Genomic DNA, 13,565 nt, shown 5'->3' with positions numbered 1-13,565 from the left:
GCACTTTGACGTGCTTTCGAACTGCTAGGTTGGTAGGAGCAGGGACTGAGCAACGGGAGCTCACCCCGTCACAGGGATTTGAACTGCTGACCTTCTGATCGGCAAGCCCTAGGCTCTGTGGCTTAACCCACAGCGCCACCCGCGTCCCTCTGGAGCGGGGAATAGGGGTCTGCTAACAACTCTGAGCCCCTTTAAACTACAGTTCCCAGGATTCTGGGGAGAAGCCATGACTGTTTAAAGTGGTATGACGATGCTTTATATGTATTGTGCAGAAGGGGTCTAGTTCTGCCTTTGTTCCTATTCTCCTCTTTGCTGAATTCCACAAAGGTAATACTGACACTAAGGAGGAGGGGGGAGGTGGCTGACAGCCAGTGCCAATCACCTAGACTGGTTTAAAGTACTGTAATGAGGTAAGCATGTGGGGGCTGACTCAAGGCAGACTGATCTGGGGGGGGCTGCCACATTATGGACCAACATAAAGCATGTTTACAGCACAACACGCAGCATGACTTGGACACGCGACAGTCAAATGCCAGCAGAATTAAGTACAAGTGAAAAAAGGAAGCCACCCGCCCAAAGCAGGAACACTTTCAAAAGGCTGACTAATTCTGAGTCACCTCTTTCACAGCCCTTTCCCTTCCCTCCTTTCTCATGCTTTCCTTTAGGACTAGAGTTATTAGGGTTACAAACCTCATGAAGCGTCATACCTGATGTTTCTCTCCCTGCCAACTCTCAAACCCACCGCAATGTTGGTTCCGAACCTCAGGGTTTTCCACCTGAACTTTTTACAACCCAAACATAACCAAGCTGAAAGCTGAGAAGGGCAGTGTACACAATATTTTGCAAGTACGTGTGTGTGTGTGTGTGTTTATTTGTTGCTTGCATTTTGATCCCACCTATTTCTCCAAGAAACTCAAGGTGATATACTTGATTCTCCCCCTCATTTAATGCCCAATACAACCCTCTGGGGTAGGTGAGGTTGAAGAAGAGAAGAAGAAGAGTTTGGATTTGATATCCCGCTTTATCACTACCCGAAGGAGTCTCAAAGCGGCTAACATTCTCCTTTCCCTTCCTCCCCCACAACAAACACTCTGTGAGGTGAGTGGGGCTGAGAGACTTCAGAGAAGTGTAACTGGCCCAAGGTCACCCAGCAGCTGCATGTGGAGGAGCGGAGACGCGAACCCGGTTCACCAGATTACGAGTCCACCACTCTTAACCACTATATCACACTGGCAGTGAATGGCCCAAGGTCACCCAGTGAGCTTCACAGCCGAGTGGGGATCTGAACCCTGAGTCTCTAGGTCATGCTATGACCTAACACTCTAACCGCTACACCACACTGGCTCTCTGAATGGGTACCAAGAATTGCTTGAAGTGTAGGACTGTTAAGGGAAGGGGGGACTCCTGAAGGGCAAAATGCTGGGGAAGGAAGAGTTAGGATTTAAAATGCAGACGGTGGGTTTAGGATCAGGATAGAGCAGGCTTCCTCAACCTCAGCCTCCAGATTGTTTTGAGACTACAGTTCCCATCACCCCTGACCAGTGGTCCTGCTGGCTAGGGATCATGGGAGTTTTAGGCCAAAAACATCTGGAGGGCTGAGGTTGAGGAAGCCTGGGGTAGAGGGTGGATATGGTTCTTAGGTAATGGGCAGAGAGGACCTTTTCAGTGGTGGCATTCCAGTTGCAGAATGCCGTTCTCAGAGAGACTTGCCTGGTATCTACATTATGGCCTCTTTGGCACCAGATGAAAACCTTAATAATTTTCCATGGTGTTTCAAATTCTTAAGAACATCTGGTGCTTTTTAATACTGTTTTATATGACTGACTGGTGGTGTTATATCTACTTTTATTGTGATTAACTTTTATTGTGATTAACTGCATACAGTGGTACCTCGGGTTACATACACTTGAGGTTATATACGCTTCAGGTTACAGACTCTGCTAACCCAGAAATAGTGCTTCAGGTTAAGAACTTTGCTTCAGGATGAGATCAGAAATCGGGCTCCAGTGGAGCGGCAGCAGCAGGAGGCCCCATTAGCTAAAGTGGTGCTTCAGGTTAAGTACAGACCTCTGGACCAAACTAAGTACTTAACCCAAGGTACCACTGTATTTTTACACCATTTTACAAAACATTGTTCACTGCCCAGAACATATCAGTTATTAAAGGTATTCAAATAATGTATTATTTTATTTTACTGTATTATATTATTTTACTGTTGTTAGCCGTCTGAGCCCGGCTTTGGCTGGGAGAGGGCGGGATATAAATAAAATTTTATTATTTTTATTATTATTATGTAAATAAATGGAAGTTTCCTATTTTGGGAGTTTCTGTGTAAATAGAATAGTTCTTTTGAAAGTTCTACTACAGTACAAGCAATACTGCACTCACCTACAAACTGAGATTATTTGTCTTCAGTTCCCATATGACTAAAAACTGTTAAATTAGCAAATCCTGTTCTGCCTCCCACAGAAGTCACATCCAAACACCCACCCCCAAAGCAAAGGGTTCATGCTGAGACGGTGATAGTACACACGTATACCAAGCTTCCTCAATTTTTCTACCTCCACAGGAATTACAAAAAAGTTTGGCAATTCAAGGGAAGTGGGGCTGATGAAATATGATCAGGAGGGAAAACCTCAGCGTGTTGTGCCAGAAAAACTCTACTTAGCGCTTCTCTGTCACTGTAATTTGCTTACGTGCTGCTTTGAAGTCCTCACTGCTGTTCCGTTTTTCTGTAAGGGTAAGTCAGCAGTGAATTGTACATTCTACCTTCCGGGAAGCACCTGCTTTCCACCACAACAGTATCATTAGTTAAACAACTCCATATCCTGTACTATGCATTACAACAGCAAACAAAGCAATCTTTTTTTTTCCATAGGGGAAAAAATGGTTTTTGAGAAAATGAAATAAACCGAATGTTGCCAAAACACACGCCCTCCTTCCACCTAACAAGGCAGCAGCCCAGAAAGACTGGTCTTGTTGTAGTGGAACAAAAGGTTCAGAACAGAGGAAATATCACCTGACACCTTTTATTTAACACAGAGCCACATGACAGGTTTAATATAGCCGCTAGAGTCCTAGAACGGCAAAGGCATTTTTAAAAAGTATATATCACTTTTCTTACATACTCATAGTACGTCACATTATATTATTCCTCCTATCCTTAATGACAAACCCATAAAATAAGCCGGTATTATACTGTATGACAGATGAGCTGGGCAAATGAGGCCTGAGACTAAGGAAACAATGTTTGATCACAGCTTCCTGGTGAGTATATAGCTGGAATGTCCCCCAATCTCATCATTCTACTACGCTAACTCTCAGTTGGGACATAGCAATGACGCTGTAGGCAGAATATCAGTCTTCCATTGGATCCTGCCTGAGGGATTATTCACGGGAAAGTAGTCAAGATCGACTAGCAGAAGAGGGTTCAAGTGGTAAGACAAAACAAGAAGTGGCACGGAAGACTGGTCTTCAACAGTGGGTCACACCCTGAGCTCAGCTAAGTTGTGCCAGGCAGCCAACATTTTCAGGGGCATGCTGTGTAAATATGTGATATATTGCTTTCTTAAAAGTATAAATACCGTTGAGAAGATAGTTTTTACAAACTCTAGAACATTCTTATTCACTGTGGAAAGAAAGGGAATTGAAGCCTCCAACGTAGGGAGATGGGAGAAATAATAGTTTCTACATAGCCCTTGTAATCCTATTCTGCAAATTTCTCTGTTGCAATAATTCAACAACAACAATAATTCTCTGTTGCAAATTCAACAACAGTAATGCAATGATGGACCGTAACACCATCTTGCTGCCTGCCGCTTGCTCGGCCTCCCTGCCGGAAAAAGTGGGTGGGGATTCAAACTCGCAGGATTCGCAAGAAACATTTCCAAAGAATAAACACGGCATCAGAACACAATCAACAGGAAGTCCTACTTGCAACACAATAGCCAAGCTAAAGGGGCTTGGAGATCCCACAGAAGGAAATTCTAAGTCAACTATTGCAGAAAATGTTAAAAGCGATCCTGTGCAGAAAGACTAGAAAGATCACTCGAGGAAAGCAAAATTATTTAACAATACTGTGTAGGCCAAAGCAGCAGGATACGTAGCATCTGCTTGAAATATTGTTTTTCAACCCATCATAAAAGTCAGTTGCTCCCAGTTTACAGCATTTATTGGAGTGAACCTCTACAGAGGCATTGAACTAGGGCTGCTATGCGTACGGAAAATCCTGGACATCGCCGGGATTTCACTTCCAAAAATGGTGTCTGGGCAGAATATTGAAATTTCCGTTTGAAATGTCCAGGAACACCTGGATATATGGCAACTCATGTCTCCAGCCAGTCACCCCCATGAGCACACGGGACGGATCCACACCAAAGCGCTCCACAATGCACTCAAAAGTATACGTGTTTGGCTTCCCAATTACCATTGCTTTGCACCCAGATGCTGTTTCAACTGCAACAGTGAGACTCCCTGTCCCTGGGGTGCGCTGCTCGCTGTGGGAGAAGCGGTGCTCCAGCTTGGGCACCGAGCAGCAGCTGTTGTTGGAGACGAGGAGGGTGGCCTTCTCATTGTGGCACTCGATCGCCTCCCCCAGAAAATAGGTCAATTGTTTTGTCTGGGTTTTCACTTTCTGAAATATGGCAATGCTACATTGAACTCCCTATGCCAGTGGTTTTCAACCAATGCCTTGAATGATGGTCAGGGGTGCCGCGGGCAACACTGGCCTTTGTCCCTCTTTCCTTCCTTCCCTCCCTCCCTCTGATGCCCTCTCACGTCTCTGCCTCCCAAAGGCTTGCACAGCTGTTTGTTGCAGCCCTGGCTACAAACTCCACAAGCGAATGGTGCCTCTGGGGCTGGCCAGAGAGTGCTGGTTGCCAGGAGCTGAGGCAGCCCTTTGCTGTTGGGAATGGACAGACAAGTCACAGGCCCTTGTGGGGAAGTGTGAGGAGGTACCTCTCTTGGGGGCAGGGGGGCAGTTCAGAGACCATGGGTGGCGGCTGTGGCTGCCCAGAGGACTCCCAAGGGGAGGGGAGGGGAGGCTGAGGGGAACACTCCACAAGGGAGCGTGTTCGAAAAAGCGTGAGCGGGGGCCAAGTCTGCAGGCAAGGGGTGAAATAACTGGGCTCCTGAGCCCCACAGGGGTGCCGCAGAAAGAATGTAGTTGGTCAAGGCAGCCGTGGATTCAGAAAGATTGAAAACCTCTGCCCTATGCATCACCTGATGTGGGGGGGGGTGTTCAATCAAGCTTTCTTCAAGCTTCGGGGAGTTTGGGAACTGACTGGTGCACCCAAGCAGGACTGAACTTCCCACACATCATCTGATGCATGGGGAGGCTCAATCCTGCTTTTTGAAGCTGTGTCTCTGCTGCCTAATCCCCAGCACCAATAGGAAGACATGAGAGTTAAAACAGTTTAAAACATCACCAAAGCTGTATACAACAGAATTGGAGCCTGGGACAGATATGAAGAGTCAGCATCACAACCTGAGGAAATAACATACCAGTCTTGGCTATTAATGGCATCTCCATATCCTGGAGTGTCGACTACCGTAAGACGGAGTTTCACCCCTCGCTCCTCTATTTCTACGGTGGAAGCTTCAATCTGGACCGTTCTCTCTATTTTCTCTAAAAGAGAAATGTCATATAATGTTAAAAGTTTCCTGGCCAACAAAGCAGTAAAATGTTATTCAAACTACTGAGGGAGGGAGGGAATATATAATAGAAATTAGGCTGGAAATGACATCCCACACAAAAGAAATGCTTCCTATGGCCAGTCTGAATCCCCAAGGATTCCTGTGTATCCAATGCATGTGCCCAGCCTTTACTGAGAATTCCTCAGTGGTTGCCCTCAAAGAACTCAAAAGTAGCATGAGGATTTTGACGATTCTGTTGTAGCCACAGAGACCACACTGTTCCATGTCTCGCCACCACCTGATGGTGCAGAGGGTGAGAATGAAGAACAAGGCCTTCTCCCTGACAGCTCCCTGGTTATGGAAACCCTTGTCCCATGAAACCCAGGTGATGCCATTCCTTTTCACAGTCAGGAATCAGGCTAAGGCAATGCTATACAGAAGTGTGTTTCATCAGGCTCCTCATTAATCTGTTTCAGTTTCAGTTTGGCTGCTGTGTTTTTAGGTCACAAAGCACTCTTAGGCCACTTTGACAGTCACGGAGAATCCTGGGAACTGTAGTGCCCACCTCACAGAGGTACAGTTCCTTGCACTCTTAACAAACTACAGTTTCCGAGATTCTCTATGACTGTCAGAGCGGTCTAAGAGTGCTTTAAATATGTGGGGTGGATATGATAGCATTGCTGCTGTTTGCAATTTGGCAATCCTACAAGCCTATTTGGGAGTTCAACCCAGCTCTATAATCACGTAGTGCAGGAAAGTGGGGAAAACCAAAAGGCTCATTGAGAACGCATGTCTGTATAGGGCAGCCTGCTTTAAGTACTCAGGTTGCCTCCCTATGACTTAGAACTCTGGGCAGTCAGGGTTCTAAATCACAGGGGTAACCTAAGGGCAGGTCTCTCCCTCTATAGAGGAACACCCCCCCCCCCCATGCATGGATGACTGCCTGGGGGTGGGGCTGGTAGGACTCAGGATGGGGTTAGGGCCAGGAAGGATAGTCATGATGTCCCACTTCCACATAATAGCACTCACATGGAGTGAACACCCAAATAGAGTAATTGTGTTATGGTTAATGGTTGCTTTACTGCCACTTTTATGGTTTTCTGGTGGCTGTTAGTTGTCCTGTGGTGTCTCAGTTGGGGTGAAACAGTTCAGAAAGCAAGAATGAAGCTGCCTTGGACACGCAGAACACAGTGAGTGGCCCTTGAGGATCCTGTCAACGGGCTAGTTTATGGCACTTCATTCCAAAAAGCTTGAAGCTTTTTCTTCTTCTTCTTTTAAGTCATTCCTTAAAGGATAGATAGGAAGAACACTGTGGGAAATTAGAAGGCAACCAAGGTAGACAATATAACGATTTCAGCGACAAGTGAGAAGCACTTTGAAGTCAAACAACAGAAGCAGTGATGCGAAAAAGAACATGGGACAAAAGGCAGCAAAGGAACCAAGTTGAATGGGATAAGGAACAATTTGCAACATGCTCCTTATATAATGATGTACGAAAGGTGCAAGCCTGAATATACATTTATTAGGACTGCAATATTAATTGAGCCAATCAGTCCATGAAAAATCTTGGGCTCAGTTAATTGAGTTTTGTATCCATGTCAATCCTCCATACCCACCTGTTGCACTTATAATCTCTCACTGTCTTTCCCTCTGTCTTAGAAGGAGGCAGAGATCCCTTGTCTTTCTACAAGCTCCAGCAGATGACAAGGGAACTCTGCTTCATGCTAAGCTGGGAAGATGAAAAACAGTAACTTCCACCTCAATAGTGGGCTAATATTAGCATGTATACTATTCAATCAAGCACTCCTGCACCCTGGAGCACTTTGAGGATTAACTGGATGTATTAGCGCATGTGTTAGGCTAAATCATTTGCAACTGCATTCAGAAGCATAATAGTCCTTCTAATGGCAAACTCAGATGGCAAGTGCCAACAAAACTTTGAGAGGAACCATGTATATTGCCATCCCACTGGCTTTTGAAGATGTACCTGAACCTTCTGTTTTAATTTCTCCGATGTTTTATTCTCTATTTTAAGTAACAATGTTTGTATAACTGGTTTTTCTAATTCATAAACCCCTTACAATCTTATTTTGGCATAAAGTAGTATAAATAATAGCCAAAAACAGACCACTGAGAAACAAAAGAGAGGTATCTACATGCAGAAATATGAAAGTTACAGATAGGTAGCCGTGTTGGTCTGCCATAGTCAAAACAAAATAAAAAAATTTAAAAAAATCCTTCCAGTAGCACCTAAAAGACCAACTAAGTTAGTTCTTGGTATGAGCTTTCGTGTGCATGCACACTTCTTCAGATACACTGAAACAGAAGTCACCAGACCCTTCTATATAGTGAGAAGGTGGGGAGGGGTATTACTCAGAAGGGTGGTGGGATTGGGTGATTGGCAGATAGCTGTGATGAGCCTGTTGACGACTCTTAACGACTGCAATAGGTCTTACAGGAAAAAGCAAGGGGTGAGAAGGTGAAAAATGGCTTTGTCATGTATAATGAGATAAGAATCCAATGTCTTTGTTCAGACCAGGTCTCTCCATGGTTTTAAGTTTGGTAATAAGTTGCAATTCAGCAGCTTCTCTTTCCAGTCTATTTCTGAAATTCCTTTGTAATAGAACAGCTACTTTGAGATCTTGTATAGAATGTCCTGGGAGATTGAAGTGTTCTCCTACTGGTTTCTCTGTCTTGTGGTTCCTGATGTCAGATGTCCGTTTATTCTTTGGTGTAAGGTTTGGCCTGTTTGTCCAATATAGAGAGCTGAAGGACACTGTTGGCATTTGATGGCATACACAATGTTAGACGATGAGCAATTAAATAGTCCCGAGATGGTATGTGTGATGTTGTTGGGGCCAGTAATGGTGTTGTCCGGGTGTATGTGGCAGCAAAGTTGGCATCTGGGTTTATTGCAGGCTCTGGTGCCAGTGTCCGTGTTAAGTCTGGTTGTAGTATTATTGTGGGTTAGGAGTTGTTTAAGATTGGGTGGCTGTCTGTAGGCAATGAAAGGTCTTCCTCCCAGAGCTTGAGAAAGAGAACTGTCATTGTCCAGGAGAGGTTGTAGATCTCTGATGATGCGTTGTACTGTTTTAACTTGGGAACTGTATGTGATGACTAGAGGTGTTCTGTTATTTTCTTTTTTGGGTCTGTCTTGCAGCAAGTTCTCTCTGGGTATCAGTCTGGCTCTGTTGATCTGTTGTCTAACTTCATCTGCTGGGTATTTTAGTTCTAAAAAAGTTTGCTGTAGATCTCTTAGGTGAGAGTCTCTGTCTGTAGAATTGGAACAGATGCGACTGTAACGTAGTGCCTGGCTATATACAATGGACTGTTTGGTATGTTTGGGATGGTAGCTAGAGGCATGTAGATATGTTTGTCGGTCAGGTGGTTTATGGTATAAGGTGGTGTCTATGCGCCCATCCTGTATTTTTATAGTAGTGTCCAAAAAATGTATTTCTTGCATAGATTGATTCATTGTTAGGTTGATTTGTCCTTACCCACAACAACTTCAAATTCGGTGATGACCTGTTCCTTCAGATCAGCGGCACAGCAATGGGCACCCGCATGGCCCCACAGTATGCCAACATCTTCATGGCAGATTTAGAACAACGTTTCCTAAACTCCTACCCACTCAAACCTCTCTTGTACCTGCGATACATTGACAATATTTTTATCATCTGGACACATGGTCAACAGACCCTGGACACCTTCCGCCAGAAATTCAATGATTTTCACCCCACAATCAACCTAACAATGAATCAATCTACGTTACAGTCGCATCTGTTCCAATTCTACAGACAGAGACTCTCACCTAAGAGATCTACAGCAAACCTTTTTAGAACTAAAATACCCAGCAGATGAAGTTAGACAACAGATCAACAGAGTCAGACTGATACCCAGAGAGAACTTGCTGCAAGACAGACCCAAAAAAGAAAATAACAGAACACCTCTAGTCATCACATACAGCTCCCAATTTAAAACAGTACAACGCATCATCAGAGATCTACAACCTCTCCTGGACAATGACAGTTCTCTTTCTCAAGCTCTGGGAGGAAGACCTTTCATTGCCTACAGACAGCCACCCAATCTTAAACAACTCCAATAATACTACAACCAGACTTAACACGGACACTGGCACCAGAGCCTGCAATAAACCCAGATGCCAACTTTGCTGCCACATACACCCGGACAACACCATTACTGGCCCCAACAACATCACACATACCATCTCGGGACTATTTAATTGCTCATCGTCTAACATTGTGTATGCCATCAAATGCCAACAGTGTCCTTCAGCTCTCTATATTGGACAAACAGGCCAAACCTTACACCAAAGAATAAACGGACATCTGACATCAGGAACCACAAGACAGAGAAACCAGTAGGAGAACACTTCAATCTCCCAGGACATTCTATACAAGATCTCAAAGTAGCTGTTCTATTACAAAGGAATTTCAGAAATAGACTGGAAAGAGAAGCTGCTGAATTGCAACTTATTACCAAACTTAAAACCATGGAGAGACCTGGTCTGAACAAAGACATTGGATTCTTATCTCATTATACATGACAAAGCCATTTTTCACCTTCTCACCCCTTGCTTTTTCCTGTAAGACCTATTGCAGTCGTTAAGAGTCGTCAACAGGCTCATCACAGCTATCTGCCAATCACCCAATCCCACCACCCTTCTGAGTAATACCCCTCCCCACCTTCTCACTATATAGAAGGGTCTGGTGACTTCTGTTTCAGTGTATCTGAAGAAGTGTGCATGCACACGAAAGCTCATACCAAGAACTAACTTAGTTGGTCTTTTAGGTGCTACTGGAAGGAATTTTTTAAATTTTTTTATTTTGTTTAGAAATATGAAAATGTAAGAAGGCCACACACACGAAAACCACCCACAATTGTTTACCATTAAGAGTGTTTACAATTTTTTACAGTTAAGAATTCACAAGAGTGAATTAAGAGTGCTATAACCCCAATATCTGCTTTTTAGGTTCTACGTGTGTTATAAGCCACTTGGAGACCTTTGCACAACAAGCAACTAATAATAATGTTGAATAGCAGTTGGAAAAGAAAAGAGCAGGAAGCTGGGGAGAGCAGGATCTTCTGCCTGAGCCTCAGACCCAATGGGCCAAATGCAGAATGTGGCCCTCCAGCCCTCTCTACCCAGCCCTTGAAACTCTCCCAAGGCTGCCCTCCTTCCCTAGGCCACTCCACACACCCTTTCTGCCTAGCTGGTATGCATCTTGGTGAAGGTGCTTCTCACCTGCCCAGGTGGAAGTAGGCTGCACATGGGAGTGTAGAAGCCTCTGACTTTTGAGAGGCTAGAATGTAGCCTACCGTGCAGAAGTTAGTGTCACAGTTATGCCCCACCCACTTTTGCCTCTGGCCTGGCCCATTACTGGCATGCAGCCTGTGGAAGGTGCTCCAACCCTGGTTCATAGTATCAGGGTAGGTAAGCAGGAGAGAAGTGGCTTCCCAGCTAGCATGAACCCCAAACAGACACACTCCTACTAGGAAGTGCAGTTATTCTTCCATCAGAGGTCTTCCGTTTTATACACCTTAATCACTTAATTTATTGATTAAATCTACAGTTGGTTGTTGGTTGTTGCTTTTTAATGAAGCTACAGCCCTGATATTTATGAAAAGAAGTCTATCATCATCAGTACATAAGAAAAGCCTTGTGCAAGCAAAATATCAGAGGAAGCAAAGCATGTGAAATCAGAAAGTGAGCATTAAGAACAAACCGATTTACCTGCAGCTCCAGGAATGTAACGTTCAGGATAGAGATCGGTCAGAAATAAACTGTTGATTAAAGTGGATTTTCCCAAGCCAGATTCACCTGTAAATAAGATGGATGTTTAATTACTAGAATAATTCCACCCCCCACTTTCATGCAAGCCACAGGTTTATCTCTTACGGCCAGTATCCACCCTGGTTTTATAAGATAACAACATCAAAGGCTTTCCTAAGCTTAGCTAAAGTAAACAGGAAAAACAAGCCTGAGGAAAGTGAGCCATGCGAATTCTAAATTTAATCCACCTATTTTCATAATGCAACCCATAAGGCTAAATTAAGTGCTCTAATCAAATACCTACAAGACAAGCATCTTTCCAGCACTTTCTCTTCAGTTCCTGTATTTATTTGATTCACATTTATCTCTCGATATCAAGTTAAGTTAATGCATCACCACCACCCCACACTCGAAAAAGCAAAAGTTGGGGTGAATGGCTATGGAGGAAATTTGGTCTCCTAAAATCAATCACACAGCATTAGTCCATTCATTTCTGAGGTGGTAGCCATCAAAGATGGCTCAAGGTATTTGGGTTGCCTTGAATGAAGGGCAAGGTGTCACACTCCCTTTTACACATTCAGAAGCTAGCTGAATGTGGAGCGAGTCTTCAAAGCTGGTGGCAAGACAGCATCCTCCATTGCACATGAATGGGGGCTAGCTAGCAGAAGGGGTACTGGACACGCCACACACAACTGTGTCCACCCCAACAGCTCACTGCCACCGTTGCCCCACAGACACAGAAGGAGATATTTTGGCAAGCCTATCTCCACCCTGGGGGAAAAAAACTGGAGCCATTTCCCTCTGCCTTCTGTGTGACCCTGGCAGCTCTTTCGACATATGAAGGTTCTGACTAGGGATGGAAGAATTTGCCAGTTTTGGTCCTCTCAGTTTCCCATCTTAAATTCAGTTCCCCACATTTCTGCAGCAATTTGTGGTTTTCGTTTATTTTATAAAAAATCCTCACAAAAATTCTTCAACATTTCAGTGCAAACTTCTCCACACATTATTGTGTACATTTTTTTACTTAATATACACATTTTTGCAAGCAGCTTCTCTTAACATAATGCATTTCCGTATGTTATTTATGCATGCTTTTACCTAATATATCTATTTTTGGAAGCATTGTTTGGTCAGAGAACCACCCCACAAAATTTGGTTTAAGTGTGAATTTCAAACCATGACTGTGTTTCAGTTCTCATATTCTTTCAGAAAGTGCAAATTTGATAGATTTGGCTTTAATTTTTATTTTATTTTTTTAAATGCAAACCAAATCAAATTTCTCCCCCATTCCACAACTGTGTCTTGAAAGAATTTTGACAGTTCTTGTAAGCTTCCCAAGTGCCCTCATAGACAACTTAGAGGAAGTGAGTCAGACGGAGTTTTGGTGGTGTTAAAACCTAACCGCAGTCAATGTTGGTACAAATGACTTTCCAATAATAGTCTAGGTTCAGTGTCTTAATAACATAATCTCTAACCGCAAGAAAATGTTCTCTCGCTAGCAGCTTCCCTAAACAGACCAAAGTGGACAGCACTTGTGAAATAATACACGTATGTACAAACATTTATCGGCCTAGTTGAGACGTAAGTCACCAAACCACATCTAGGAGATTGGGTGCAACTCGCAAACTTGGTCACTTTCATCTCCCTCAGGCACCAATTTCCTCCAACTTCTCTTTTTGGATCCAACTAGGGTACATTTGTATCTGCCCACAACTAGACACGGTCCACTTAAATGCAACCAAAGTTAGGAACAGAAGCAGCGATGGCCACCGGTTTCGACGGCATTAAAAGAGGATTTGACAAAATTCATGTAGGATGAAGCTATCAATGGCTACACCTACAAAAAGGAAAGCAGGGGTAGGAAGGAAGAGCTCACAAGCTTGATGGTCCTTTCAACTATGGTTTGGGTAGCTGCTGGAAGATTACATCTGCATTGGGCCTCATTTTCAAGTTTCCATTCATGGTGCCCCCCAACTGCCTGCATTTTGCAGGAGCAATTTCAACACAAACCAGATGTTTAGGTTTGCGTAAGTGAAGTGGAATAAAGCAGTCTGTCATGATACACATGCATACACACAAACCCTGGACTTTCTGCAGTTTGGAAATTGATGGGGAAATGCACTGAAAAGCGTGGGAT

General features: G+C 44.0%; 1 protein-coding gene across 1 annotated transcript in view; it reads right to left on the bottom strand.

The window, feature by feature from the left end:
- The window catches only part of LOC307204903 (septin-2), a 61,065-nt gene that overhangs the window by 35,944 nt on the left and 11,556 nt on the right, over positions 1 to 13,565 (bottom strand). The window contains exons 4-5 of the mRNA XM_079957042.1: positions 11,390 to 11,476; positions 5,503 to 5,626 (exon numbers count right to left, since the gene is read on the bottom strand). Coding sequence (XP_079813168.1) covers positions 5,503 to 5,626; positions 11,390 to 11,476 — 211 coding nt within the window. The remainder of the gene's footprint in view (positions 1 to 5,502; positions 5,627 to 11,389; positions 11,477 to 13,565) is intronic.

This window comes from Podarcis cretensis, assembly GCF_951804945.1.
Source record: "Podarcis cretensis genome assembly, chromosome: 16".
Classification (NCBI taxonomy): Eukaryota; Metazoa; Chordata; class Lepidosauria; order Squamata; family Lacertidae; genus Podarcis; species Podarcis cretensis.
This window is presented reverse-complemented; position numbering and strand designations above follow the sequence as displayed.